The following is a 27,948-nucleotide window of genomic DNA, read 5'->3' on the forward strand; positions in this document are numbered from 1 at the left end:
TTTTAAAACGTTTAGAAAAGGTTCTTTTCATTGTTGTATTTATTATGATTCATCTTTCCACCGGTTTTTACAGTTCCAATTAAGTATCATTCTATGGAAATGAAACCATGTAAACTTAGATACGTGTTCAACTCTTTCATCATTTTCAAGACATGACCACCATTTTATTTGTTTTATTTCGTAAAGACAGAGCATAGTTTGTGAACAAACTCTCAAGATTTTCCTCATGGCGTGCTATGATTGTTAGTTACTTTTCTTGGTTGACATGTTTTGATGTTTGTATGCTTAATGATCGTTTTTTAAAGTGCAGCAATTTCATGTACTCATGGATTTTTAGAAAAACAAGTTTTAGAAAATATTAAAAAAGTACTTATATGTAATCCACATAAAGGATTTTTTTAACCATAAGGTTACGGGAAACGAAGCGTAATCGCTTGGAAGTTCATTCGATCGCGAATATTTATCGAAATTCAGTTGTTATTTAGCGTAGTTTTTGTATCTTCAACAATGTACAACAAAATAATAGTTGTAGTTTCAAGAAATGTTGCAACTTTTATCAAATTGCAAAACATAAACAAAGCACAGATAACGCTTGGCTCGAATATCGACGATACACGCGCTTCGTTTACTGTAGCCTTTATGGAATTTGTACCTACAGAATACTGTTTACGATATGATAGCGGAAAACAAGGTACTCACTGTAATCGGCAGCATACGGTACAGGAGGAGGTTGGAGGTTCACTTTTATTCCGCCTCTCGCGTACATGTGTTTTGTGCTGCCTGCCGTACGTTCAACAAGAAGATGTTGCCGTAATCGAAAATACCTTACCCCGGCATCCGATGGGCCCCGATGGGCCCCGATGTACCCAACCTCCAGCGGCGTGTTTGACTAGCAGCAGAACCGAGCGGTTCTCCCTATTTCCACACCTAAACGCTGGCTGCTGCGGGGCTAAGGCGAACGGATTGATTAGCTCGCGTTATCGTCGACCACCCGAAAACGATAACCCCTCCCCCCTCTCCCGGCGTGCCATCGCGGGAGGAATGGGGGACGGCATGTGTTGCGTTTTGGGGGTACTTAAGCCGGCGCACCGGTGGCGCAACGTTTCAGTCTCCGCACCGATCGCGCCCAGTGCGTGCACCAAAGCAAGGTGGCCCCCTAAGAGAAGAGTGTCTTGTTCAGCATGGCACGTGGTCCGTGGTTGGCACCAGGTTGGTTGGTGTGCTGGGCGGCGCTCCCGGTGGTGCTGCTCCCGGTGGTCCCGGCGTGGGGCCGGGTCGCGAGCGGGGTGTCCGGGGCGAGCCGGCGGTACCGGGACTACGATTTCGACTTTTCGCACCTCGGCGAGGCGGTGTACGGGAGCCACGATCAGGCCGCGATCGGCGAGCTGGTGCGGACGTGGGCCCGCCAGGCGCGCACCAACGGCACCAAGGGCAACCCGGAGGAGCTGGGCACGTACGCCGAGGGCGACATCCACCAACCGCTGATCGAGCGAAACGCGCTCAAGTTTACCAGCAGCAAGTGGAAGAACGGTGTTGTGCCATACGAGTTCAGTGACGAGTTTTGTGAGTAGTGCCAAACGCTCCCCGGTCCTGGGAAGAAGCGCCGGATCTTAAACGTGTACGTGACCTTTCCGTGCGTGCGTGCGTGCGTGCGTGCGTGTCTCTATTCCAGCAATCGGCGACCTGCAGAAGCTGTTCTCGGCGTTCGAGCAGTTCCACAAGAAGACCTGCATCCGCTTTGTGCCGCACACGAAGGAGCGCGACTTCGTGGTGATCGAGGGCCGCAACAGTGGATGCTGGTCGGCGGTGGGACGGATGGGCGGGCGGCAGGTGCTGAACCTGCAGCGCAGCGGCTGCCTCCAGATGGAGGGCACGATCGTGCACGAGCTGATGCACGTCCTGGGGTTCCTGCACGAGCACACGCGCTACGATCGGGACCGGTACGTGAACATCTACTTCCGAAACGTGCGCCCGAATCTGCTGAGCAACTTTGGGCGCGAGAGCGAGTCGCAGACGACCACGCTCGGCATGGCGTACGATTACGGCAGCGTTATGCACTACTCCAGAACGGCGTTCAGTAAAAACGGAAAGGCCACGGTGGAGCCGAAGGTAAGGAGCAGGCGGGCGGGTACGCTTTGGGTAATTGGCCGACCGACCAACCAACCGACCGACCGATCGACCGACTGATTGATTTACGCCAAACTTCCAACCCCCCCCCCGCGAGCGAGATGATGATGATGATGATGATGCGCGGGAGTTGCGCAACGGTGGAGCGGCGCCAAACGCTAACGCATTTTCCTTTCCGTTCGCCGGCAGATTAAGTACAGCGGGCAGCTCGGGCAGCGCGTCGGCTTCTCGCTGAAGGATGTACAGAAAATCAACAAGCTGTACTGTCATCGGTGAGGGCAGCGGCGATTGCACAACCGCAACCGGGCGCGAAAAACCGGCCACTAGCTCCGGCAGCGTCACGAGGTCTTACCTAAGAACGAATGCGAGCCAAAAACAGATGCCTACGGCCGACGTGCGAGGAGCGAAGGATGCGTGATGAAGCGAATTAGTGATAAACTTTTAGTGATAAGAAGTCGATGTACAAGATAAAACTACACGAATCACCGTTGATGGCTTTTTTTTGGGTAACGGCACCGGAAAGAAAGAGGAGAAGTGAGGAAATATTCGCGCCATACCCGTTAATCGTTGTAATTGAACTTACAAGCACCCAGTTTTATTCCAGCGTAGTGTAGATTTTTTGAAATTCAAAAGACTTCTCTTTGTATCTTCTTCTCTTCTGGCTAGAGACTATCTTCGTACGAAGTGGTCTTGCTTACAAAATTCTATCCTCCTCATTTTAGTTCATGTTTCATTCAAAGCACATTGAGTAGAACAGTTTAAAAAAAGGTAATAAAATTTAAAACAAAATTAAATAAAATCAAATCCAGACACTTCAGACCAGATTTTGTTAACTACAAATTTAATTGCAAACAAAAAATATTCTCGTACAATGACCTGGTTTTGAAATACATCATTAAACTCCCGCTAAATGGGCGTTAGAGTAGCAAGAGGGTAACTAAATGCATAAAAACCGGTTGAAAACGGAACTCGATACTATTTTCCGCTTAAAGTAACCCAGCGGATGGTACGACGGCACTTTAAGAACCACTGCTGTTGAGGTTTCTTGGCGAAAAGAGCCTACTTTCTGAAGGTTCGACTGTAAAAGAATGTAGTGAGTATTGCATACCTTTAGGCGAGTAACGAAAGCAAATTGGATGCTGGAACAATTACGTGGAGGATTAAAGTCATAAACGGCTTGCGGCGGTCAATATAGTCAGCTCGATTCAACCTACCTTGTCTGATTAATATGATCATGAATAATTCGTATGCAGAAACGGGTTCCAATTACAATATTGCAATGCATAATTATGTCTTGTTTATGAGCGTTGCAGTGCAAATGACATTGAACAAATACGATCATCAAAGTAAACCTGGCTCATCTTGGTCGTTTGTTTCCGAATTTTAAATTACCCACAAGTGCTATGTGCTTACTTTAGGTTTTGTGCATACCATCAAGAACATTTCATTAACATCATTTAGAACGTATCTTTGGAACGAGACGGTTGCGCTCTTGTTCTTCTTTTCCTTGCAAAACAACCGTTACATCAATGCCAGATCCTGTTCGCCCTGAAACGCCGATTCTGGTATTTTCGGTGGGCGCAGTTGCCAATGGGCAAAAAGGATTAAAAAAAACACATCTGCACAAGCGCTGCAGAAGTGTAGCGTTGCTGCCCGATACACTTTTACTTTTAGATCTTAAACTTGCACTTGAACTTTAAACGAAACAGCCTTTAACGGGCGGTGCAAGGTTTTTGGCGACCTGCCGGACACGCTGGGCAAGCTGCATTATCGCGAATGTTCCCCTTGTCGCACACCAGAAGGCTGTTCGGGTTGGTGTTTTACTCGCGCTCTACATCAATTTGCGGTTGAGTTGACGGACTGACAGCGGATTCAGATTTTGTCTTTTGTGTCTGCTGGTTTTAATTATATTTTTCCTCTTCTTCCGGCATCGGCAGTGTAACAGCGTCTTGTTGAGTTATAAATGGAATATAGAAGCGGCGCATTAATGCGTACGTTACAGCACCGTGTCGCGGTTTTGTGGCTTAGGAATTCCGGCCCCAAGAAGTTTACCAGCCCGTGACGGGGTGTGTTTTCGCAACGAGATGCGAATTCTTCCACCACCCAGCGCCTAAAAGGTTCATGGGTTGAATGATGATTTTTTCAGGATTGTAACTGATGGGAAAATGGAGCACACTGTTCAATTGTGGTTTAAGTTATTTTTAGTTCAAATTTGGACATTTTTTCATGTACTAAGTTAGTCTTTTGATTATCAAATTTTACTTGGTTTTTCTTTTTCTTTGTGAATTTCTTTTTGTACATGCTTTTTTTGTGAAGTATTTCCCATTTCTTTCAAAGTTATACAATTTTCAATTTATTTTATCTTATTTCTTCTGTTTTGTTACAGACATTATTTTTCATCTAAATGTTCATTTAACGTTCATTCGTTGTTTTCAAACTTTACTTCAGGCTTTGAAGCAATTAAAAGTGGAATTATTCGTTATGGAAAATTGAATTATTCTTACTTTAAATTTCTGTGAAAGCGAAAAAGATTCCTTAGAGCTCCATCATCCCCTAACCCTACTCTCATGGGACGCTAGTAAATAATGGAACACAACACCTACGACGTGGGTAGAACGATTACATTCGGGTGTGCATAATTTCGGCAATAATCTTTCACACTGTTCCACGGCTAATCGTTCCACTGCCGTCACATTATAGTAGGCCTATCCCCAAAAGATCGAACCGGCAAAGCGCACACGGCACACGGTATTTCGTTACCGATGAAATCAATTTGACAACTGATCGATGGCGTCCTCGGGCCAAAGGCGGACCTAAACGGTTTTCGAACGGTTGATTTAAGTCTTTCGCGACCGCTTGTTAGCTTTTCGCACCACGCACCCGTAGGCGATCGGGTCCGCCAAATGCCCTGGAGCGAGCAGCATGTACCCAACGGGGGTTTGAAGCAACGATCTACGCTATTCGACGTCTTCTTAAAAACCCCTAAAACCAAAAGGCACATTAGCGACCGGCCGAAAAGGGAGTCTCGCGTGTGCCGGCCGGCGTCTTGCCCGAATGAATGAGGAAGTGATTCGAAAGAAAATCACACACGCACACACAAAAGGGGGCGTCGTATAAGGTTAACATAAGAACATTAACTGGATGGGTGTTTTACAGGCCTCCTCAGGGATGGAGCGTATTGTTTTTTTTTTTTTTGCGACGCAAGGGAATGAAAGCGAAACCGCACTCGTCTCTACGCCTTCGGTGGCTTTTGGCCGGATGTGATGGACGGTGGTTTGATGGCGTTTTTATAATTTAATGTTTCATTTGCGGTGGAAAGGGATGTATTGGTTTTTTCCTCCATCTCGTCAAGGTCATGGGAAGCGCGAGCCGGGCGGTTTGCGGATGTCGTTTGTGACTTCCAATGGCCAGCGATCGTCGTCGTCGTCGATAGATGATGGACCGCTACTTCACGGTTCGGTGCGCGCTTGGAAAAAATAGGGTGGAATTATCTTGTCATTCCGTTCGGCTTTCGGATGCCTTTTCGACACATCGTTTGCTTCCGTTCGGTACAATGTACAATTTAATTTATTTTCCTCATCTTTCAATCGAAACAATCCGAAAACGTTGAACAAGAGAAAAATAAGGTTCTCGCTTGCCGCTTGCCGGAACGGGGGCTGGGGGCGGGGAGCTTCAAGGGACAGTCAGGTTGTTGTGATGGAAGGAGGATGTGGATGCGGGAGGTGCCATTTAGTAGTACTGGCTGGCGTAGACGGCCGGGGCGGCGGCGGCGTACACCGACGGGTAGCTGCTGACGTAGGACGTCTTCAGAGGAGCGGCATAGGACAGGACCGGAGTCTCGGCGTAGGTGTAGGCGGCCTTCGGGGCGGCGTACACGACCGGGGAGGCGGCCTCAACATAGGTGGCCTTCGGGGCAGCATAGACAACCGGGGCGGCGGCCTCGACGTAGGTAGCCTTCGGGGCGGCGTACACGACCGGAGTGGCGGCCTGGACGTAGGTCGTCTTCTCCACCGGAGTCGTCACGACGGTCTTCTTGACGGCCGGGGCGAACACGGGCTCAGCGACCTGCTTGTTGTGGTACTGGGTGAAGCTCTGGTGCGAGTAGCCGGTCGGGACGGACTTCTCGATCGTGCCAACATGGGCTACGCCGGGCTCCTCGACGATGCTCTTCTGGTAGGAGATCTCCTTCTGGGCCACCAGAGTCGGGGCCGCCACGACGGTCGAGTAGGCCAGCGGGCTGGAGTGGACCAGCTGCGAGGGGGCAGCGCAGGCGACGGCGAGAACAGCGGACAACACCACCAATCGGAACATTTTGGGATTGTTTTTGTGTGTGCGTTTGTTGGAACGACTTGAAGAAAAAGACGAAAGGTCTGTGTTGTTTGCGCTTTGCTGGACGATCGAACGCTGACTGTGCCTTTCGGTGCGGCCCGGCCAATCTTATATACTGACCGCAACATTCTCCACCGCCAACACCCGCCTCCCCACCACCATCACCTCCACCCCATTCCGCCCTGTGCTCATGTGTTTGGAGCCGTACGTTGATCTTCTCGCGTTCGCTCGCGATCCGATCCAATGCTGTTTGCTACGGTTTCACACTTTTTTTCCTCTCCTGTTTTTCAATTTCCTCTAGCTTCTAGGTGGGTCGTAACCCTCCCTCCCCACCGCATGCCCCGGTGGATGCACCGATATCACTTGGTCTCTCGGAGAAAATCCACCCCGACCGCTTTCCGATGTCCTTGATTTTCGTGAAGGGAGTCGCGTCGAATATGTGCAGGAAATTGAAATCTCTTTGTTTGTCAGTGCATTGCTGGTGAGCCGGGTATGTGTTTGTGTGTGGATTTGAGGGATCATTTCGATATTACATCGAATGAAGAAAGGCTTCCCAACGGGGACAATCATTTTCTGGATGCTGGATTGGATGGCCGGCCGGCCGATCGGTCCCGTTCCCCGTTCTGAGTGATTAACTTTTCGTGGTTTCCGTGGTTTAAGTCACTTGTTTTGGAAAATCGGTGATTAATGTGATTTTTTTTGCTTTGCTTATTACGAAACCACTCGTGAGACAGTTTGCAAAAGTAATGACATGAAAATGAGATTTTGTTTGTGCAAGCAATAGCAACCCTTACAATATGAAGGTTAATTTAAAGATAAAATAATACCAAATATTTAAAATATTTCATCTGAAATTTTAATAACGAATCAGTTTTATTTAAAGTTGAAAAAAATATAAAAGACAATTTTGGTGCAATAAAGTCTTGAAATGTTTAAACTTTACTCCTATGTTTTCAATTTTAGACAAACTTTAAAAACATAAAAAAAAAACCAGAACCTATACAAAACTTCTTACTAATTCCTAGTTTTATTAATAATTTATTCAATAATATACACACTTTTTTAAGTATGAAGATTTATTGGGGTATCATTGAAGAAGAACATAACGATATACTAGAACAATTCTGTTCCAAATCTATAGGACCTAGAGCTGATAAATATGTATAAGTAAACAGTACAGAAAAATTGGCTGACTTAGAGCAATATTTTTTTAAATTACCACAATACTGTTTGCCTTAACTTTACCCAATGCAATTTAAATGTTTTTGTTTATGTACCATACGATATTTTTCTTTTCTTTTAATGTTTTAAGTTAACTTTTTTCATTACTTACAAGATGTAAAATTTATTTGCGGATTTTTATTTACCAACAACAACAGGCAACAATTAACTTTCCCGCCTCCGCTCATAAATCGCCGCGTGCGTGAGCTAGCTCAAATGTCGCATTTGAGCTTACTTTTGAAATGCAAACAAGTTGTATTCGAGTATTTGTTTTCGTTTCGATTCTTTTTCACTGTCGTTTCTTAAATTGAACTGTGCGACATTTACTTTCATCCTTTCGTGTAACATTGGATTGTACGTATGTTATTTTTATTTACTTTCGCATCTTGCTCTGTTCTCGGGGTGATGTTGAAGGTTTTTGGTAAGGCCGGGTTAAGGAAAAGGAAAGAGATATGCATGGAGTAAAATTTTTATTTTCATTGGACATCAAACGGAAGAATAAACAAAATTACCAAAAACAAATACTATTGAATCACATTAATGCCTGTAATAAATTAATTTCGTTTGTTCTGATGCTGCCCAAAAACGAATTTCTTCTCCCATGAATGTTCCTATTTTTTTGGAAAGAAGTAGAAACTTAAGGGAATGTTACAAACAACTTTGTTCCGCGTACGCTTGACATTTTACGATGAGATAATTCTAGCACACTACGAAAAAGCCATTGACATTTCTCTTAATTGGGAATATCTGGCCAGCTCCACCCACCACACTGAAGCCGGCACTCAACGTCGGGATTCCAAATCCAAATGAACGTACGATTCGTTCTGGACCTTTGGTGGGTTCGGTTCTCCTTTTGCGTGTTCGCGTTTATCTTCCCCTTTCCTGCTCCTGGACAAGGAAGCTTGTGTAACGGGAGGCCAATGTCCCGTGCCATTTACCTCCACAGGTATTTCACCGTACACGCTACAAACTTGCTGTCGGGATCCCAAGCGAGCAAGTAAGTGTGCCCGAACGACGCGTGTCCTTCTTGGGCGTGGTACGATAAATGGCTCGAAACAGGGATGTAAATGTACGGACGATAAAGTGAAGAAGAAAAAAACAACTCGCAACTCTTAACATTGCCCGAAATGTCCAACCCGTCGTCCGTCATATTCAAAGTCTTTCGCCGTTGTCTCCCTCTTCCAGGGGTAAAGAAGTAAAACTAAAAAAGTGACCACAATCCTTCCCTATTGGCGCTGGGGCATTGGGTAGAATTTAGCACTAATCTGAGCCCCGGGAAGGGAAGACAAAAAATAATCTTAATGACTACTGCCGGCCGCGGATTTTTCGTTACTACTGCCCCTGGGTCCGTTCACTAAAAATTGTGCTGCAAAACAAGGCGACACACGGAAATGGTTCAACGGCGAAGAATTGCCGGAGGTGTTCGAGTATAACCGTGTCCGTGCGTATGTGTGTGTGTGTGTGTGTGTTCCGTGAAGGAAAAGAAAAAATACTACACGCCATGAATCTCCGAACAACGAGATCCGAATGCTTCTGGCGTATCATGTCGTTTGGGAGAGCGTACGCCGCGATGGAGCGAACGTGATCGTTTGACGCTTGGCTTGGCTTGGGCTTGGACCGCGGGGGCTTGGTGGAGTACTTTTGCGCGACGGTCATATAAAAGGCGTCAGCGGCGCTCTGGGACGGTACAGTCAAAGCCGAACCTCATTCAGGTGATCAACACAGACCTCTCAGAAGCAAACAATCCCCAAACAATCTATCAAAATGTTCCGATTGGTAAATATCGAACGGGGAGGATCTCGCACTTTGGCAGCGTTCCGCCAGAGGGCGCTATTCGCGTGTGTTTGTGAAAATTAAAAATGTGTTCCCATTTTTCCCCCTGTTCAGGTGGTGTTGTCCGTTGTTCTCGCTGTTGCCGCTGCTGCCCCCTCGGCGACGCACGTCGTCCACTCCAGCCCGCTGGCCTACTCGACCGTCGTGGCGGCCCCGACTCTGGTGGCGCAGAAGGAGATCTCCTACCAGAAGAGCATCGTGGAGGAACCGACCGTGGCGCACGTTGGAACCGTGCTCAAGCACGTCCCGACCGGCGTGACCCACACCAGCTCGGCCGTCGTTCACGATACCAAGGTGCAGGAGCATGTGTACGCCCCGACCGTGAAGAAGACCGTCGTGACGACTCCGGTGGAGAAGACGACCTACGTCCAGGCCGCCACTCCGGTCGTGTACGCCGCCCCGAAGGCCACCTACGTCGAGGCCGCTGCCCCGGTTGTCTATGCTGCCCCGAAGGCCACCTATGTTGAGGCCGCCGCCCCGGTCGTGTACGCCGCCCCGAAGGCCACCTACGTCCAGGCTGTCGCCCCGAAGGCTGCCTACACCTACGCCGAGGCTCCGGTCCTGTCGTATGCCGCTCCTCTGGCCAAGACTGCCTACGTCAGCAGCTACCCGTCGGTGTACGCCGCCCCGGCCGTCTACGCCAACCAGTACCACTAAGTGTTCGACTGTCGCGCTTTTCCCGTTTTCCACGACTTTCCCCCCTCACCCGATGGTACCGGCGGTAACCGCTGCTTTTCTTTTGTTCACTTTTGATTGTTTCGGTGAAAGATGAGAGAAGCAGTTGCTGCGAGAAGAATAAATGACTGAGTTTCGAAAGTTTTACATGCACGACTTTTTTATGTTTTATTTCTGTAAGAAAACACTATTGAGTGAGGCAGCTGGGGTTGCAACATCGTTCGTATCTCATTTGATGGAGACTGTCTCAGAACAACAGTGTTCTTTCGTACTCATGAAGCAAATATCCCGGCAAGCAAAGAGAGTGTACTTTCGTAGGCGAAGGGTACGTTGCGGTAGGCTGAAACGTGGGGAAGCGCGGTGAGGTGAGCAAAAGATAGCCTGCACGAGAGAGAATCGAACGATGAGTTGAATTGTGCGGGAGAAATACAGATGAACGGCGTACTTTGGGTCGATCGGCGCGAGTAAAAAACTGCCAAAGCAGGCTTTGCAGCGCAGTCTAATTTTCAAACTAACTGCAGTCTGTGAACTTACAGTTCGGTCGCGCGTTTTGAACAGTAAAATTGTGATTTTGTGTAGTGTTTTCAGAAAGAAGGACATATGGCCATCTCCAGGTTGGCTTACGAAGGCCCAGGACGTTGGATTCAAGATCCCTACTGGAATTAACTCCAGCGGAAGTGAAAGAAGAAAAAACAGAAGTGTTGGTGTTTTAGGCCAGAAAGCTGGTAACAACGCGGTTAAATGTGCATTTCCAAATAAGTTTTGGCTATCCGATTGAATAAACGGATAAGAATTCAAAACAAAATGCATCCTTTTGTTTTTTTTTTGTCTACTGGCATACCCAAAATAACGAAAGAAACGACCGTGCAAAGCACGAACCGGTAAAAAGAGCGTAAGCAAGCGAGAGAGTATTTCCAGAGAGCACGCTGTAAAAGCTCACTCTAGCCCGAAAAAGTAGTACTTTCGTAAGTTGGAACTTTCTCTCTCGTTTTTTTGCAAGCCGGGATCACACCTTGCTTGTTCTTGGGGGATCTTACAAAATCAAACAACAAACTGTTTACGGTGCACAGGCAAAAACAAAAACCGATCAAAGTTCGTCTTGAGTGGACTGTGTAAAATTTATTGTTTTTCTTTCAATCTTTACACTTATTGGTAGACTATGATAAAAAAACGATTCATTTCTCTTTTCTGGTTCTAGAATGATCGTAGAATGTACCTACTTCAATGCAAAAAGCTAGTGACTTCTTCTCTTACCGATAACTTTTATCTCACCGTTCTTACGGAACGCATGTAAGATGCTCCATTAACAGATATTTGCAGTCCACAAGTACATTACAATGTTTTTCTCTTCTTGTTTTCCAATTGATGAAATGTGCATAGGTGAAGAATCAAATTTAAACCTAAGGTAATTTATTTTCTTTCCGATTTACGTATACCTCTACCGCACTATAAATACGATAGAGTTATGTTTAGAAAGAGTTACGATTAAATTGGGAAATATCCTCATTATTTATTGATATCGTCGAATCAACGGAGAGTCTTTTCTATCGGCAGGTGAAACCACTTACGCTATCCTTGCGTAAAGGTAACAGTCTGGTAGGGGAATGTGGAGCTTTATGCACTGGGTTTTCTGGTTGATTATTTTGTTGTTGATTTATTTGATTTAATTTACACCAAAAATTTTTTGGTTAGTCAAAACATCTCTTTTTACAATTCTCATCCTAACAAATCACAGATCATAGAATGCTGAAAATAACGCGAAAAATACTGACCTACGTAAAAAAAAGCGTGTGGAAAAACTCGAAAAATTTCAAAATGTAAATAATGGGGGATAATGGAAATCACATTTATAGGTTTTTGTCTCTAACACTCTGGAGAGTTTTCTCTATAAAAAGATATTAAGCAAACATTTCAAAGCATCGAACTGTTTGTAATGCTTTTCTTGTTTACAAGGATATTTTTTATTGGTTTAGATATTGCATATTGCAGCATTTTTCCTTGAATGGTGCAAAATACGGAAACATGTTTGAGTTTCGGTACAGATACAAACAGTTCCCTCTGCCTGTTTGCATCAGTGTATAAGACAGAAGTAACACACGTGAGAATCACTTGAAGGGTCTCATTAGTTTTTAAAAGTTGGTCATTTATTCGAAGGTCAGTGTAACGTATACAAAAAATAAAATTTAAATAAAAAAGATGTCTCTGTAAAATAAACGTAAAACCAGTAACCAGTGTGTTTAGTAATGTAAACGCTTATTATTGAGCAACATTTACAGCGTTTTACATCTCACCTAGCAACTGCGGCAGTGTATGTAGAACATCAAGAATGAAAGCCTACTGTAGAGTATTTGATGTTGAATCGCAAAACCCACAAGTGGCAACACAAACGGGTAAGTAGAAAATTCATCACTTTCTAGGATCTACCAGAATGAAAGTTGTCGCGTGGATGTTTGTAGTAGGCACGACCAGTCGAGGGGTGCAAGTAAAAATAGGGGAAAATCGCTTTCCGGTCGAAAACATACTTTTGCGAGGATTTTTGTGATTCGCGCTCGTTTTCTGATGCGAAAAAGCGATCATAGCCTACCTTATCCTGTACATTTCAACTGGTCGTCTCTACTTCAAACATCCATGCGTCAACTTTCATTCTAGTAGATCCTAGAAAGTGATGATTTTTCTACTAACCTGTATGTGTTGCCACTTGTGGGTTTTGCGATTCAACATCAAATACTCTACAGTAGGCTATCATTCTTGATGTTCTACATACACTGCCGTGGTTGCTAGGTGAGATGTAAAACGCTGTACGAGCGTACTAAGCGCTCGAATCCAGTCTGCAGCACCACGTTAGTGGTAGTTGATCACCACCGGCGCTCGGTAGTGACCCACGAACGGCACCGATGGGGCGGAGTAGTAGTAGCTGCCGGGAGCTGGGAAGAACACCGGCGCGGCCGTTGGTTGCAGGCGTCGGATCGGCACGACAGGAGCAACCGGAGTTGGTGCCGGCTGGACTGCGGGTTTCTGGTGGCTCAGGTAGGAGTCGGTGGAGTGCGACGTTCCCGGGAAGGGAAGTGGAGGTTCGTTGCGTATATGCCCGGTGTGCGAAACTCCCTGAAAACCATGGATGAGGGCCGACGTTTGATAGGACACGGCGCTGGGTGTGTAGCGATGACCATCGGTGCGAATGAAGGCCCCGCTTGGGGACCACTGGGCCAGGAGCCGATCCGTTAGGGACTGGGAGAGCTGCAGCTGATCGCGAAGCCACTTCTGAAGATCGACAGGTTGTTGTCCACCACCGTTCGCTGGTTGCCCTCCGAAGGTCGTACTGGGGACGATCGGGGAGATGGGTTCGAGTTGAGGTAGCGGTGCGAAGGAGGTGGATGCAGGGGAAGGAGCAGGTGGAGGAGGCAGAGTGACGGCATCGGCCGCAGATGGAGCGAACGTGGTTGGAGTGGGAATCCGGTTTCGGACCGTCGTCAAGCGTGTGACGAGTCCCGGGAACTGGTCGCCCGTCAAGGTCGTCTGAGGAGTGAAAGTCACTTCCTGCACTTTGTTCATCTGTCGATCGAGCCACTGGGCAAAGTCTTCGCCGGCCGGTCGGAACTGGTCACCGAGAACGTCGGGCCGCAGTGTAGCATCTTCCTCGCCCTCGAACCACGACTTCCCATCCGATTCCGGTGGTGACCCGACGGTGAAGAACTCCAGCGGATTGGGTGTGGTCGCTTGCGGGGCGGCAGTGGTACTCGCAGTGGAGGGGCTCGGAGTGGTCGAGGTGGTACGGAACACGGACGCTGCAGTAGTCCGAGGGGTGGTCGTAGTCCCGACGGTGTTAGATCCAGCTCCTTCGCCCGAACCTCCCCATGCCTTAGGCTGACGTCCGGAGATCCACAATTGGAAGTCTTCCTCCGAGAGACTGAAGATATCTTCAGGAGCAACCGTGCTGGCTTCCTGCGGCGCGTTCTGTCCCCCTATCCCGCACACCACCACGGCCAGCAGAACGAGCTAGAACACGAAGAGAAACGTTCTATAACGTAAACCAGTTCCCTGACATTTGATACCAACGCAAGCGCCAACGTACCACTGTGGCGACGGACGTCATCACTCTCTCGCTTGGACCTCAGACTTCAGACTAGAATACACGCGTACGGGCACGCTGCTAGAACGACACGTTTGATCTTTAACTAGGTGATCTTTGATAGCACGAATTCCTGTGGCACTACTCCTATGGACTGCGGCACGCGTCCTACAAGCGCTCGGCTTTATATCAATCTTTATAGCAACAAGCCAGCAACAACAGGTCTTGCCTCTTCCGGACGTCGCTGTTCACTGGCACGGGCACTCGCGCTCGGACCAGCTCCTCCGGACACACGCAAAGGATTCGCCCTTACAGAGACGAAACCGAAAAAACGCCAACCAAAACGAAAAGGAAAAAATTGGTTCACTGACTTTATCCCGCTCACGGTCGGTTGCAAAGACGCTGCAGGCGCTTCAATGATCTTCCTCGTTGGAGCCGTAAGATGTCCCCCCTGTGTGAGGGGACCCCTCGGTGTGTCCTTGGCGCTCCAACCGGTGCGCTTCGCGTGAAAGTAGTTCTTCCATGGGGATGGCATTTAAAGAGGTTCGACAGTACGGTAGGGGGAAACTCACATTGGAACACCGAAAGGTTTGTGGTTTTATTCTCCCACCGAACGCGTGCCTAAAGACTCAACCTCCTCGCAAGTTTACCCCGAAACCCGACCTACATTACGCACCGTCCGGTTCGGTTCGCCGAAGGAATCGAGCCGCTAAAGTTCATGGTTTCACGATATCGGTACGACATTTCTGTCGTACCCATGTCAACCAAAGGGAGAGTGCTACGGATCTAGGGCCGTTGCAGCGAAGGACCTCGTAAGGGCGTCCCACCCTGCTGGAGTAGGAGATGGAAGGGCAGGTCGTGAAATTGGAGCAGTTTTTTGCTGCCAACAAAACGGTGATCCATGCAGTGTGGATCCCTCTATCCGGTAATTGCAGTTGAGTCGTGCACCTCACGGGGACGCTTTGTTTCCATAAGCAATTAAAAACACTTGTGCAGTTCGACGACAGTGGCCTCACGAACTCGTAGGAGAGCCCTTGACTCAGTTGCTCCACTTAATATCACTTGATTCTTACCTTACCTACCGTTGACCAATGTCCACTCCCGACTCGATTCTGGCACCTCAACGAAGCGCGTGTCTGTTCTGAAGTGAAGCTAACTAAGAAGTGATCCCGAGCCTTGCATAAGCCCGCCCACCACTGCAGGCCATTCCAGTATTAATCTCCGCACCAACACACCTTTCTTCTTCGCATCCTGAAAAGGTGCGCACCAATCGTCACCCGGGGCAATCGGCTGGACATAAATCAAGTTTGAGGGGTTTTAACCACCGGCAGGCTGACATTTTCATGCTCCTTCCTTGCAGCTGCGGGGCGCGAATGAAGAACGAGAGCGAGAAATTTGAATATTGATTAGATGCGTCAGCGCCGCCAACCGGAAGGTGTATGGCATGGAAAGTGAAGTGGTCGATAGTAGGTTGGAGTTGGTTTTATTTTTGCGACGCTGGAATGCAACACATGAAGAGTACGGTAGTGGTACAGTTGTTTCGACTGGCGAAGGCTATTTTATCGTCATTTGTAAATGAAAGAAAGAAGGAACTCATTCTGGTAAAGGTGGATTGCATAATTTCAAACCTACTGTCACTTAGTGTGAGTCGTTCAGGCTGAAATTTTAAGAAGTATTGTAAAATAATTATTTTCATTTAATTAGTATTGAATATTGAGAACTTACTTGATATGTAGCTTTAAAATAGTAGATTATCTTTATTTTTAGATTTTGTTACGTATCGTTATTTTTTTTCACGAATTTAAACTGTCTTGCAACTGTGAAGAACTACTTGGATTTGAGAAAAAAATGTTAGTGTTTTGTATGCTAGTTATTACACAATTCAAGATAAAATATCAGATTCTACTCAAAATTTGTTTTTAAATCAAGCAGTATTTTATAACCGAATGTAGTAAATTAAAGTACATTTGAAAAGCTTTGCAAAACATTTTCCTTCAATTATCACCAGCCCTCAACATTCAAAATCAATAAATGCGATAATATAAAAAATGTCCCATCTTGGCGTCCAACATCGATAGATTCGTGAAATCCAAGCAGTCGCGTTGTGCCAAGCATTAAAGCCCCTCTGGAATATCACTGTGCCCTTTTCGGGCACATCATCACTTTCGAACTTTTCCATCCATCCTAATCCTTTCACCTCGATCTTCGATCAATCACTTACGCTTTATAATCAGGGAGGCCAAAGCGAAAGGGAAGGAAAAGGTTAGCTGCTCAATTATGGTCTTCTAGTAGTTGAACTTAAAAAAACGATTTAAGCACTTACAGATTGTTTTCATAGAGTCGTCTAAAACTGTGTCAAAATCTTCCCATGTAGCAAATACTTACCCACTTCAGCATTTTCATGTTACATCTTAAATGAAATGTCTACGAAAGCGAATGGTCCGTGATGATGAACAGTTGGTTTCTGACTATGCATTTCCCACTAACCCACAGCTTGGTTTTATACTCCCGCACAAAGCCGGGTTCTGGAGAGTGTCTTTGGCCCAGAAAACGACCCCCGAACCGGGAAAACTGGGCCCCAATGGGAGAAACAAAAAAGTAAGATTAAACCTATCTCAACAAACGATTACTGTTAACGAAAAAAGGGGGGTTCGAAAGAAGCTATACTAACAACAGCAACGCAACAACAAGCGACGAACCCCCATGATAGAGAAAACCAAGTCTCAGTGGGAATGTGGCCACGATCAAGTGGAAGTATCAGTGCGTGTATGTATGTCCAAGATGTGGTTTATGAAAGTGTTCTACACAAGGAATTTTGAGATAGTCCACTCGAATGCAACGGATATGTTAACTTGTCTCTTAGTATAATTGAATGGCGATGGGTTGCGTGTCGTCATTTGTGTGTTCTTGCCAAATGAACAGAATAATTTCATAAGAAGTAAAACGTCATTTCCCAAGAACCACCATCAAGTGGAGAAAAACGAAAACAGGATGAAACTGGAACGGTACGAGGCGAAATTAGGACCATGCAACAAAGCGTTGGCTTCTGGGGCCTTCTGTAACTATTCTTGCGCCTTGCTGGTTTCCTTATGTACTGTCGAGATACTTCCCTGTTGTCTGCAGCTGGTTATGTTGGTTTCACTTTTTATCCATTTTATGCTCTCATTTCATCGCTGACTTAAGAAGGAGAGAGTGAGAAAAAAGGTGGGTTTTGTATCGTTTTTTTTTTTTTTGTAAAACTTGCTCCGATTCTCCTCTGAGCCTCGCAGATGGCTAGAAGTCGCTGCGGTCGTTGTGCAGAAATAATGTTTCTGCCCTTGTTTTGGAGTTCTCATTTTTCCTTCTTATATTACATCGCACTTCCTTCTTCAACAACGAATAACAACATCCCTGCGTCTCGCACGCATTTAGAACATAAATCCAGTTTAACCGGATCCTGGAGTCGAGATGGGCCTCGACGTTATTATTACAGCAAAATGGGTGCGTTCCAAGACAAGAAGAAAGACATCACGCAGAGGCTGCTGATATTTGAGATGCTAGTGGTCAGCCTTAGTAAGATCGAATTTCATTCAGGGTAAAACTAGGTAAAAAAAGCAGGTTCAGCGTAAATTATTTAATTTGCATACCAAAATAAAGTTCTAACGAGCAAACGAATCGTATAAGGACAATAACAATTAGAAAAAAAAACTCTTACTTGGGCACAAATTATTCTTACCACATAAAGGTCCTTCTATGCTAAAACATTTTCAACCAAACTCGAATGTGTAATTAATTCAAAATTGTTTTATTATAAATTTGGACAGTTTTCGCTAGTTTCCTGTATTCTACTCTCATATATCAATTCAAGCACTGATGTTTTTTTTTTATCTATTTGAACTTTACCAACATTTAAGTTATTATTTATAACAACCATTAAAAATGTCTCGTTAGAACAAACGAGAAACTAAAACTCAACCTCTTGGAACAAATGTGTTACAAATGAGGGTCCATTTCGTTGGTCGCTTAATCTAGACCACTTTATCGGCCGGCTACAGACCCGGAAACATCACCGAGGTTGAGCCAAAGCCATCGGCACCTTCGGATTATGTAGCCTCTGAGTGAAACAGCTAACCCCACGGGAATGTTTTCAACCGAATGCCGAATTGTGTTTTTGCGTGTGTCCATAAGCCGTTAAAATCGTTATCGTTCACGGTTGTTTATGCTTTCGCGCACCAGCACCGGCGAAGCACCGAAACTGGCCCGAGCTGCACTTTAACTTCCCGTTTTCTAACACCCCCGGGTTCGCGACCACGATCGCGTCGATCGTCGGAGTGTATTGAGTTGTGAATGAAGCGGGTCTTAATATCGCCTCGTACGATTTCACAAATGAATGAAATGTCTTGAGGCGGATCGACCACGGTGGAGGCCGCAAACCGTGGGCACATACGTACGGGAGAAGGTCACTCGATCACTCGGGCCACCACAAAAACGACCCAACGGATGTTGTTCCAATGGTGTTCGGATTCGGGACCGCAGGAGCCGACAATCAATTTGTCACGGAGCACACGGGGATTCTGTGCCGTTCCGAGCCGACTAAGGCGAACATAATGTGTAGCATTGTGGACCCCTGCCTCCCCCTGCTTATGTCCATGCCCACCGCGCAATGGCTTATTCTATTGTCAGGCCAAAAGCAACTACTTCACCGAATGTGTTAAAATGCATTATCCATCGGCACATTACTGGCGTAACGGCACGTGACAGATGTCACGTCAAACTACTCATGAGCCACCGAATCCAAAGTTGCCTAATGCATTCGGATGGCCCAACCGATCGGGAGGGCTTTCCTTCTCACTGGCCAATTTTTTTCTTTTATTTTCGTTCCATCATGGCCGTAGACGTAGTCGCTCGCGCGACGACGGCAAGTGGCCAGTGGGTTGCCCAACAGACCAACCTCCTTGAAGATGGATGATCATGATCAAGTGGTGCGAGGTACTTTAGTCTCTATTAAATCGCCTCGATAGCGAACTGTTTGTTCTGCAAAGCACGACGACAAAGCGGTTCGCCCGTGGGCCAGTCGTAGGTGGAAATCGCGAAGGGAATGCGGCCCCGGGTTTGGGACCGTGGAAAATACATTACGAGCTCATTACGAGGACGAGATTTGCGACACGACGCGCGCGCGACCAATGTAAGTGATATGAGACCAATTTTTCACTCACCTCACGGCGATTGTCACGAATTTTACCTCTCAAATTATCAAGATGGTTATAAAAAAGGGTTGAGTGAAAGGTCAACTTTATGCACACTATTTAACACTAACGGGTTTTTCTTGATTCGAAAAACAAACATCCTATGTGAACTTACTAAAATTTAAGCTCTCACTTTGTTATGGTTATCAACAACAAGCGCATAAAGATACTGTGGCTTTTGGTCAATAATTTGTTTTTGATATTTGCGCTTTAATCATATTTTTCCGCTTTGAGAATGTTTTATAAGACTATTGCAAAAAAATTAAAAATTGAAAACCTCAACGAGACATTAATAACAAATTTTATAGAAACACAAGATTATTTTTGTAGCCATATGATAAAGCAAATTAACTGGTTTGCTAGAAAAATAAATAATACAGGGAACGCTTGTTTAATAATAATAATCCTGTTGGCAAGTTTGTGGCTAAGGTTATTATTTTTTATTCAACAGTTTAATCTTCTTCTTGGCGTAACGACCTCTTGGTCATGCCTGCCCCGTTAAGGGCTTACGAGACTTGTTTCCCTGTTGTACGTGGATAGTCAGTCCTCTCGTACAGGGGAGGGTCCGGATTCGAACCCACGCCGTCGAGGTGGTGAGCCCCGGCGCTCATGGGCCGATTTTCTAACAGTTTAATATTCATTTCATTTTATGTTACTGCAATTAGAAGATTAATAGAAAATCTTCGACCAACCGTGGGGAATTGCATTTCCTTCGATACTAATCTCAAACGGTCGTTGCGTTTCATTTTGCCGGAAGAAGCAACCCTCAAATGATGAATTCCATCGAATGGCATCCGGATACGAAATTCTACAACGCCATCCGACGGCCGGTTCGGGGTATGAGCATTTGAAGTCGACATAAAAACGCGAAGAAACAACCCATCTCCAACCACACACGGGGCACACCTTGGTAGAGCCTTGATGGACCGATCGTACAGTAAATCATGCACCATCGAACCGGGGCTTCCGGTTGACATTCTCGAAAAAGCACGCTACTACAGAAACCGTTGCTTCTGCGCTGGCGCTTGCGATGGTGCTAAAATGAGCCGATGTTTATGATGATGGGAACCGATTTGATTTCTTCGAAAAACATAAAAAAATAAATGGAGCAAAACCGCTTCAGAAGCAAATAAATTAAACATTCGACGAGGTACGCACGCGGTTGTTGTGCGCCAAAGCGGAACCCTCCTTATGGTTCGGTTGGACACCGCATACTACCGGGAGTCTATGTGGTTGGTTCTTCTTGCCACAAGCCGTTGCCAATGTCGCCTTTTGCACTCTGTAATTAATGCCCATCGGTCTCGAACCTAAAGAGCGGGACGATTAATGTAATTTATATTAGCATCGATTTACCGCAAAACATGTGCTATAAAACATACACACAAGCAAAAATTTATTCATATTTCGACGCAGCTGTCACAGGGTGATGTTCAGAAGATTTAAGCGCTAAAGTTTCAATCGAATGTTTAATACGAGCTAGATTAATAAATTTGGATAGTTATTTGGCAAACATGTCAACAAATCACAGAAGGGTTTTATTGTTGCCTCACTTAGCACTTTTGTTACACTTTAAGTACATCAAGGTTTTTTTTTCACATTTTGAATTTGTTGGGTATTCAAATCAGAATACTACAACGTTGAACTGAAATTTTTATGCTACGAAATGTTGTAAATTTCTGGTGTCAATTGAAGGTTTTAAAAATAATGAAATGAAAAAATTACATATAGTTAAAACTGGTTATTTTCCGGTATCTCTCACTAATACTAACGTTCTGTGAAAAATAATTAGAGGATGAATTCTTTTACATCTCAAAAGAATATTTTGATGTTAAACATTCTGGAGTACCCTGTGGTAGATAAGTGGACATTGCAGTTGTATCAATCCCCTCCTACGTTCTCAGGCAAATTGCGATTGCAAATGGCAGAATTCTCCCCGTCCATACGGGTTTTGATTGCAAAAGACCATCCTTCTGTACGTTCGCGGTACTCATAGTTCCAGTAGCATAAGTGTTCAATCTGACCGATCCACTTTTTTCCCACCGTTTTCCGAGCCTTACCGGGGCAATTACAAGCGATCAGCAAACGGGGATCCACGAGCCGGCGGGTTAGATTATCAGGTCGGTAGATCGCTAACTACCGGTAGCCGTGGCTAAATGGCCTGCATTCCGAAGCCGCTCGCCGTCAAAGAAGCCCGGGCGAGATGACAGCGAAATTGCCTTCCTTGTGTCCAATATAAATCATAATCAATTTCGGGCCGGCTCGAGAACTCGACCCGAAGCGTGGCCCCGCGCGTGGGATGTGTTATTATGATGGGGGTTTTCTCGCTCAACATAACCTCCCCCCGAGTGCAGAACCGTGTCTTGCTAGGGCCTGTCTGACCTACACGGCACCTACACGACACTCGTCCTATGCTCGTTTAATTTTTTCCACCCGCGCTTTATGAGTTCTTTTCTCGCCGTAAACAAAGGCCGTTCGCGCCATCGCAGCTCTCCGAGGGCGCCCTGGGTCCCATATTTCCCATACTGGCGTTACGTAATGCCACATACTACGGTGTACATGATCGGATCGTATTCTGAGGGCAAACACAGCTTGACGCCAAACAACGCCCGGGCGCAAATGGGGCTCGTTTTAGGAAAGTTTTAGAAAGGGCCATTTTATTGTTTTTCCTCCCTTTTTCCAGCGACTCCACTATCATGTGCACTTGGTGCTGCCTTGTTGCCACCACGCGGAAAGAGCAATTGAAGATCGAAAAGTATTCATCTTTCATCGAAGCCGACCCACCGTGGCACAGCATTGCAGCATGGGCCGAGGTTAAACCAGCGCTTTATGTTTTTATTGCGCTCATGTTTGCCCAATTAATACGGTGCTCCGGTGTACCCTGGTTCGGTGATGCAAGATTCAATTATCACAACACAAAACTCCTACATTTATCACCCGTCACCGCCGGCACCAGGCTTAGCTATAAATTGTCCATCATGTACGGAGGACATTTGGGGAAATATTTCAGCGCGACTAAATGGCCGCGCGTTTAAAGGATCAGATGTTTGTTCTGTCGATGGTTGTTTGCAAAAACTTACCCAGGTTGAGGAGAAGTGAAAAACGAGAGCAGCTTTTTTGAAAGTCCATCCAATTAAACTTATGTCACCTAAAGGGAGAGATTGTGTTGCAATATTTGTAGGTGTACTGTTACTTTTATTTACAGTTAGGAGATTGTCCTGTTTCATATCATTACTTGAACGAATGAAAATAACTGTTACGAAAGCGAAATATGAATGGTTTGAAATCTTTTTTAAAGAAACACATTTTTTCCAAATCGAAAACCTTATCAGTTCGATGTTTAAAACAAAGAATAAACAAAACATGTAATTATAAACTTCAGTCAACCTTAAACCTTTGCAATAAGCTTTTTGCAAGTATAAATCTTTTTTAAAGAAACCAGAATTATAAATCTTTATGTTACTTTGAAATCTGATAGATTTTATATTTTAAAGATTTTTACTTCCAAATCCTTGGAATTTATGGTTGAACATGATTACTTTTCCATATACTGTGCCTTAATTACACCAAAGGACAAAGGGCCATATAAGAACGAGCATTTCGCAAGATGATTACGATGCTTCTACTTCTTCCATCGAGATTAATTTATTTACTTCCCAGACCGATTATTGCACTGATTTCCTTATTGCAACATGTCATTTTAATCTCCAGACGCAATCACATCATGATCATACAAACGATTGTAAGGTGCAAGGGTTTCTCGTCCAAGGTCGCTGGTCTGTTTTATGAAGGGTTGGGTTATTTTATTAGCGTCCGAAGTCATCATTTCAGGGAGTTTTGGTGGGTTAGACCGATCGCGATCTCACACGCGTCATCGTAGTCGAGGTTCGTAAAATTTATGCCACTGAAAACGAAAGTCACGTTGACGTCCGTTGCGTGGTCGCAGCAATCTGTAACTTAATCTCCGCCATCGAAGTCCGAACCCGGAGAGGACGGAGCGTGGACAGCGCAAAGCACCAGGGTCAAGTTCAATGCTGCGCACGGTGCACAGCTGCGTGGTTGAGTTGAGTCACAGCCAGCGGGAAATAGGGTCCGGTTGATCGAATTATGCACACGTACATCAAAAAACCGGATTGAATCCTGCAAGCTGCAGGCGGCCAAAGTGGACCAGGTTTCTTTGTGGGAGCTTGGCTTCATGGTTCTTTTCTTTTTTCTTAATGCAATGTACCATTTTTTATCGTTTAGCTCTGTTTGTCCGAAATTTGTATCGAATAGATTACTAAATGAATAACAAAGAGCTTTAAATAATATTATTTTTACATGTTAGAGTTTCAATTGCCTATACATGAGAAGAATTATAGAATAATCACTCTATTTCTGATTGTATTGCTTTCTCCAATCCAAAAAAAAACACAACAATCATATCACGTGGGGGTTCGTTTTACGTTGATCAACATATGGAAAAAGTATGTTTAGCTGTCGAAAGCCTTTACTAATAAGCCAAGATATGATGGAAAAATGTATTACAATCCTTTTGAGATGAGGAAATTGGTGAAATAATAAAAAAATTACTTAATAAATATAAAAATAGTTTTTTTCAGGAACAGGCTACTTTAGTACGTCTCCGTGCCTTAGTCAAGCCCAATAGCCTATCTATAAACGCAACAAATTGCTACGAAACCGTACCTTGTTGCACATCCCCATGGCAACGGGGTTGCACAAACATTTGGCAAAACCTTGTCACACATCGTCGTTAAAACTGCTGACTACTGTCAAAACCGACGGGAAGAGTGACTGGGACTTGCAGTTGCGGTCGTGACCAAGTGCCAACCGTAGCCAAAGGGTGTCACCGAAACCCCGGCGATGTCTCTGTTCAAGGTGCGTAATTGGTGGAAAACGCAGTGTCCGGCGGTGGAACCGGCGTACGATTCCTTTTCGCTCCACTGCGCGCGGCTGTGCATCGAGGAGGGCGAGAAGGACAGCATAGTGGTGGGGTCCCACACGGGTCAGCTGTGCATCTACCAACCGTCCGGCGGTAAGCCGGAGCTGCCCGACCTGGACGGGGAGGAAAGCGGCCAGCAGGAACAACCCGCGTTGGACGTCAACTCGGATGCGTTCGAGAATGTGTTCCAGCATTCGGATGTCATCCTCGAGGTTCGGCTCCCGTTCCCGGTGATCGGTGTGACCAGTGGCAAGTTCACCACGTACGTATCATCCTCCTATCCTGCGCCTCAATTCGCTCTCATTGTTCCTGTGCTTCCCGTTGCAGAGCTGGTAAAAACGATACACGGTTGCAGCTGGCCGTGTTGCATCCGATGAAGCTTTCCATCTACCAGATCGTGACCGTCGATGGCATCGCGGAGCACGGAGACCACACGAAGCTGGTGCCCCTGTACGACCACCCGTTGACCAGGCCAGCCTTCTCGCTCTGCCACGGACCGTTCGGGGGTGTGAAGGGGCGTGAGTTCCTGTGCGTCCAGCATCTCGACGGATCGCTCCGTTTCTTCGAACAGGACGGCATCAGCTTCGAGCGCAGCCTGGCCAACGACAGGCACATACCGTCACCGGTACATTATCTCCCGCGGGTGGATTGCTTCGTAACGGTGGCCCCGAGCTGGACCCTGGAGTGCTTCCGCTACCAGGACATCTCCGAGCCGATCGAAGAGCTCCGGCGGCACGACCCAATCTGGTCGCTGTGCGTGGGCGAATACGCGCTCGATGTGAATGTTCACCAGATTTCCAAGTGAGTACGGGAAGTTGCCCGCCGATGCTCGTTTGTCATGTTTGTTTTCATCTTTTTTTAGTTCCGAATCGGTCATTGTCGTACTTGGGGAGAACAATCTGGTGTGCGTCACCGACACTGGCAAGGTGCGTTTCATCAAGAAGCTCGACTACTCGCCCGTCTGCTTTCACACGTTCGTCGTTGGCTGGTACTGGGGTAAGTCTGGCTACCGAAGGGACGGTGGAGAGAACCCGGCAATGTATGCTTCCTCCCTCGATTCCAGAACCGGGCGCACGGTTGATTCTATCCGTCGTGTCGGAGAGCGGTTCGCTGCTGCTTTACGAAAACGATCAAATCATTTGGTCCGCCCAGCTACCGGACGTTCCGGTGGCGATCGGGCGGGCCAACGTTGCCGGACTGCCCGGTGCGCTCGTGACGCTCGGTCCCACCGGTGCCCTGATGGTCGGGTACCTCGGCTCGGAGCCCCAGCTGTTCAAGGTGCCCGCCCTCAATCTGGCTCCGTTCGAGATTGCACGCTGTCAGCGGGAGCTGCTCGAGTTGGAGCGTGAAATTCGTACCGGCGTGGACCCGAGTGACGCCAGCATCGCCAATGCGGCCGCCGAGCGGGATGTCACCGTGCAGCTAGAGCTCGCCGAGGCCACCATCACCGGCTGCACGCATCCGACCGACATCCCCAACGCCAGCAGTGTGCCGATCGAAATGTGCCAACTATCCGTCACGGTTCGAGCGGAGCTGAACCTCGAGATGCTGCAGGTAACGGTGGCCACCGATCGAGCCGTACGCTGCACGAAAGACTCGTTCCTGTTCCGTGACGTCGTGGCCCACAGCACCGAAAGCCTCCAGGCGTGGATCTATCCCGGTGAACCCGCCATCCCGGGGTCGCTCACTGTGGCGGTGTTTTGCTCGTACACCAACAAGCAGGGCATCACCCGTGTCCTCCAGCGGGACGCCCAGCTACCGCTCCGGCTGTTCGTCAAAGGTTGCCAGCCGTCGAAGGAAGCCCAGCACAAGGTAACACTGTCCCTTGCCGGGGGGACAGGCTCGGCCGTTGGAACACTGGGACACCACTTTCCCGAGTTCCTCTCCGAAGGGACGTCCGGAGGTCCGAGTGCGCTGGGACTGCAGTCACTGACCGTTGGCGACGGGCGTAGGGTGACGATTGTTGCGGCCAAAAATACCAACCGTTTCCGGGTGCAATCGGACGACCTGGCGCTTCTTTGCCTCGGGCTCGACTGTCTCGTGCGAAGGCTTTCCGAAGGTGGAGGAGTGGTGCGCCCGCCCAAGGTGATCCTTGGCGGAGTGCCTTCGGTGAACGAGCTACTGAAGGTGTTTCAAACCCATCACGAGCTGCGCAAGGAACTGAAACGATTAGAGGTAAGTGGGGACCGCTTTTCTACGGGTATGCTGAGAACTAACCTGTCCGTATTATTCCCCTTGGGCCAGACTGAACTGGAAACTACCACCGGCCAGATGCGACTGTTCGAGCGGCGGTTCGTCGTGAAGCTGCAGGAACGTTCCCTGCGGGCCCTGGACGGGACGCTGATGCTGCTCAAACGAAACCACTCCGCCGTGGCCAAAGCATGCCAGCAGCTAAAGTCCGCTCGGCAACAAGTGAAACTGTGAGTCGCAAGATACGGCGTCATTTCCCACTCCGTCTAATTTTCGTATTCGATGTTTCGGTACCATTCGCCAGGTCCCAAATCCATATGACGGCCGTTCTGCACCTGTTCGGTCTGTGCTACTCCCATTCGGCCAACGTACCCGGCGGTGGTAAGTATCTCGAGTGTCTCCGGGGTCTGCTGACTAGCACCGTCATCGACAGCACGGAACAGAGCTACGAAGAAATGTTACTCCCGGTGGTAAGGTTCCTCGATCAGACGGGTCCACTGCGGAAGTCAACCAGTACCCCAGGTCCAAGCGGTGACAACGACGGGGTGATCGATGACGCACTCGATGAAGCCACCCTGTACGGCACCGTTGGGGAAACCGATCCCACCGTCTGCCACGATCTGCTCCGTCGGCACCTTGTGCGAGTGCTCGGACGCGTCAACGATCGAATGGCAAGCGGAGCGAAGGCGGCACCCGGCAGCGGACGAAACAGTGTGGACTTCGAGGATGAGTCTCTTCCGGAGGCCCACAATGAAGACGGCGAAGAGGAGGAGGAGAACGAAGGCGAACAGGACAAGGCAGCTGAACCGATTCCCGGATCTCCGTCCCTCAAGATCGGCTCGAGCGTCAGCGAGTGGGTGAACTACGAGAAGGTTTCGGATCTGCCGATGTAAAACGACACTACAAAACATGCACTACCACACGTTTGACTGTTGAAGGTGTTTTTATTTATTTATTATTTCCACACTTTCCTCAACCATGAAGATTCTTTCCACCCAACACTCACTATCTCTCTGTTCCTGCCGCCCATTTACGAGGGTTACTGCTGTGTTTTGCGGCGTTATGCTGCATAGTCCTTAAACGCTAGTAATACTTTGCGAATTGTAACACCCTAAACCACTTGCCAACACTCACTGTTCCCGTACGTACGTACGTGCGCCCCGCCACGAATGGAGAGAGTTCACCAAACCTAAGGACGCGATAAATAAAACGACGTCACGCTATCGTACAAGGTGGTTCAAGCTATGTTAGCATTGTTCTACACATAAATCCTGTCCGCAAGTCGATGTTTTATTCAAGTTTACAAAATAAAGCTACAAGCATTTACAGAAAGTTTGACG

The 27,948-nt window shown here is 47.0% G+C and overlaps 5 protein-coding genes across 5 annotated transcripts; 3 read left to right on the forward strand and 2 right to left on the reverse strand.

The window, feature by feature from the left end:
• The first annotated feature begins 1,181 nt into the window (after nt 1–1,181).
• LOC131294622 (astacin-like) lies at nt 1,182–2,403 on the forward strand. The gene is made up of 3 exons (XM_058322668.1): nt 1,182–1,563; nt 1,673–2,109; nt 2,317–2,403. The coding sequence occupies exons 1-3, from the start codon at nt 1,182–1,184 to the stop codon at nt 2,401–2,403; spliced, it is 906 nt and encodes a 301-aa protein (XP_058178651.1).
• A 3,453-nt stretch (nt 2,404–5,856) lies between these two features.
• On the reverse strand, nt 5,857–6,438 carry LOC131281565 (cuticle protein-like). The gene has a single exon (XM_058310907.1). The coding sequence runs from the start codon at nt 6,436–6,438 to the stop codon at nt 5,857–5,859; it is 582 nt and encodes a 193-aa protein (XP_058166890.1).
• A 3,003-nt stretch (nt 6,439–9,441) lies between these two features.
• On the forward strand, nt 9,442–10,167 carry LOC131281629 (cuticle protein 16.5-like). Its single transcript, XM_058310973.1, has 2 exons — nt 9,442–9,453; nt 9,565–10,167. The coding sequence occupies exons 1-2, from the start codon at nt 9,442–9,444 to the stop codon at nt 10,165–10,167; spliced, it is 615 nt and encodes a 204-aa protein (XP_058166956.1).
• Nucleotides 10,168–13,026: 2,859 nt separating this feature from the next.
• LOC131294623 (mucin-2-like) lies at nt 13,027–16,657 on the reverse strand. The gene is made up of 2 exons (XM_058322669.1): nt 16,640–16,657; nt 13,027–14,181 (listed from the first exon to the last, which is right to left on the reverse strand). The coding sequence occupies exons 1-2, from the start codon at nt 16,655–16,657 to the stop codon at nt 13,027–13,029; spliced, it is 1,173 nt and encodes a 390-aa protein (XP_058178652.1).
• A 7,682-nt stretch (nt 16,658–24,339) lies between these two features.
• LOC131281876 (protein PTHB1) lies at nt 24,340–27,501 on the forward strand. Its single transcript, XM_058311235.1, has 6 exons — nt 24,340–24,680; nt 24,746–25,219; nt 25,281–25,414; nt 25,482–26,593; nt 26,663–26,838; nt 26,913–27,501. Exons 1-6 carry the CDS (start codon nt 24,340–24,342, stop codon nt 27,499–27,501), a joined length of 2,826 nt encoding a protein of 941 aa, XP_058167218.1.
• Nucleotides 27,502–27,948: the final 447 nt, after the last annotated feature.

The sequence above is a fragment of the Anopheles ziemanni genome, chromosome 2, assembly GCF_943734765.1.
Source record: "Anopheles ziemanni chromosome 2, idAnoZiCoDA_A2_x.2, whole genome shotgun sequence".
In the NCBI taxonomy this organism is placed as follows: domain Eukaryota; kingdom Metazoa; phylum Arthropoda; class Insecta; order Diptera; family Culicidae; genus Anopheles; species Anopheles ziemanni.

What these genes read in the sequence shown, in the direction of transcription:
- LOC131294622 (XM_058322668.1), top strand. Translation starts at nt 1,182, where the DNA reads ATGGCACGTGGTCCGTGGTTGGCACCAGGTTGGTTGGTGTGCTGGGCG. An exon ending in CGAGTTCAGTGACGAGTTTT is followed by an intron (nt 1,564 to 1,672) that starts GTGAGTAGTGCC and finishes TCTCTATTCCAG; the next exon opens with CAATCGGCGACCTGCAGAAG. An exon ending in AGGCCACGGTGGAGCCGAAG is followed by an intron (nt 2,110 to 2,316) that starts GTAAGGAGCAGG and finishes GTTCGCCGGCAG; the next exon opens with ATTAAGTACAGCGGGCAGCT.
- LOC131281565 (XM_058310907.1), bottom strand. Translation starts at nt 6,438, where the DNA reads ATGTTCCGATTGGTGGTGTTGTCCGCTGTTCTCGCCGTCGCCTGCGCT.
- LOC131281876 (XM_058311235.1), top strand. Translation starts at nt 24,340, where the DNA reads ATGTCTCTGTTCAAGGTGCGTAATTGGTGGAAAACGCAGTGTCCGGCG. An exon ending in AATGTTCACCAGATTTCCAA is followed by an intron (nt 25,220 to 25,280) that starts GTGAGTACGGGA and finishes ATCTTTTTTTAG; the next exon opens with TTCCGAATCGGTCATTGTCG. An exon ending in CGTCGTTGGCTGGTACTGGG is followed by an intron (nt 25,415 to 25,481) that starts GTAAGTCTGGCT and finishes CCTCGATTCCAG; the next exon opens with AACCGGGCGCACGGTTGATT.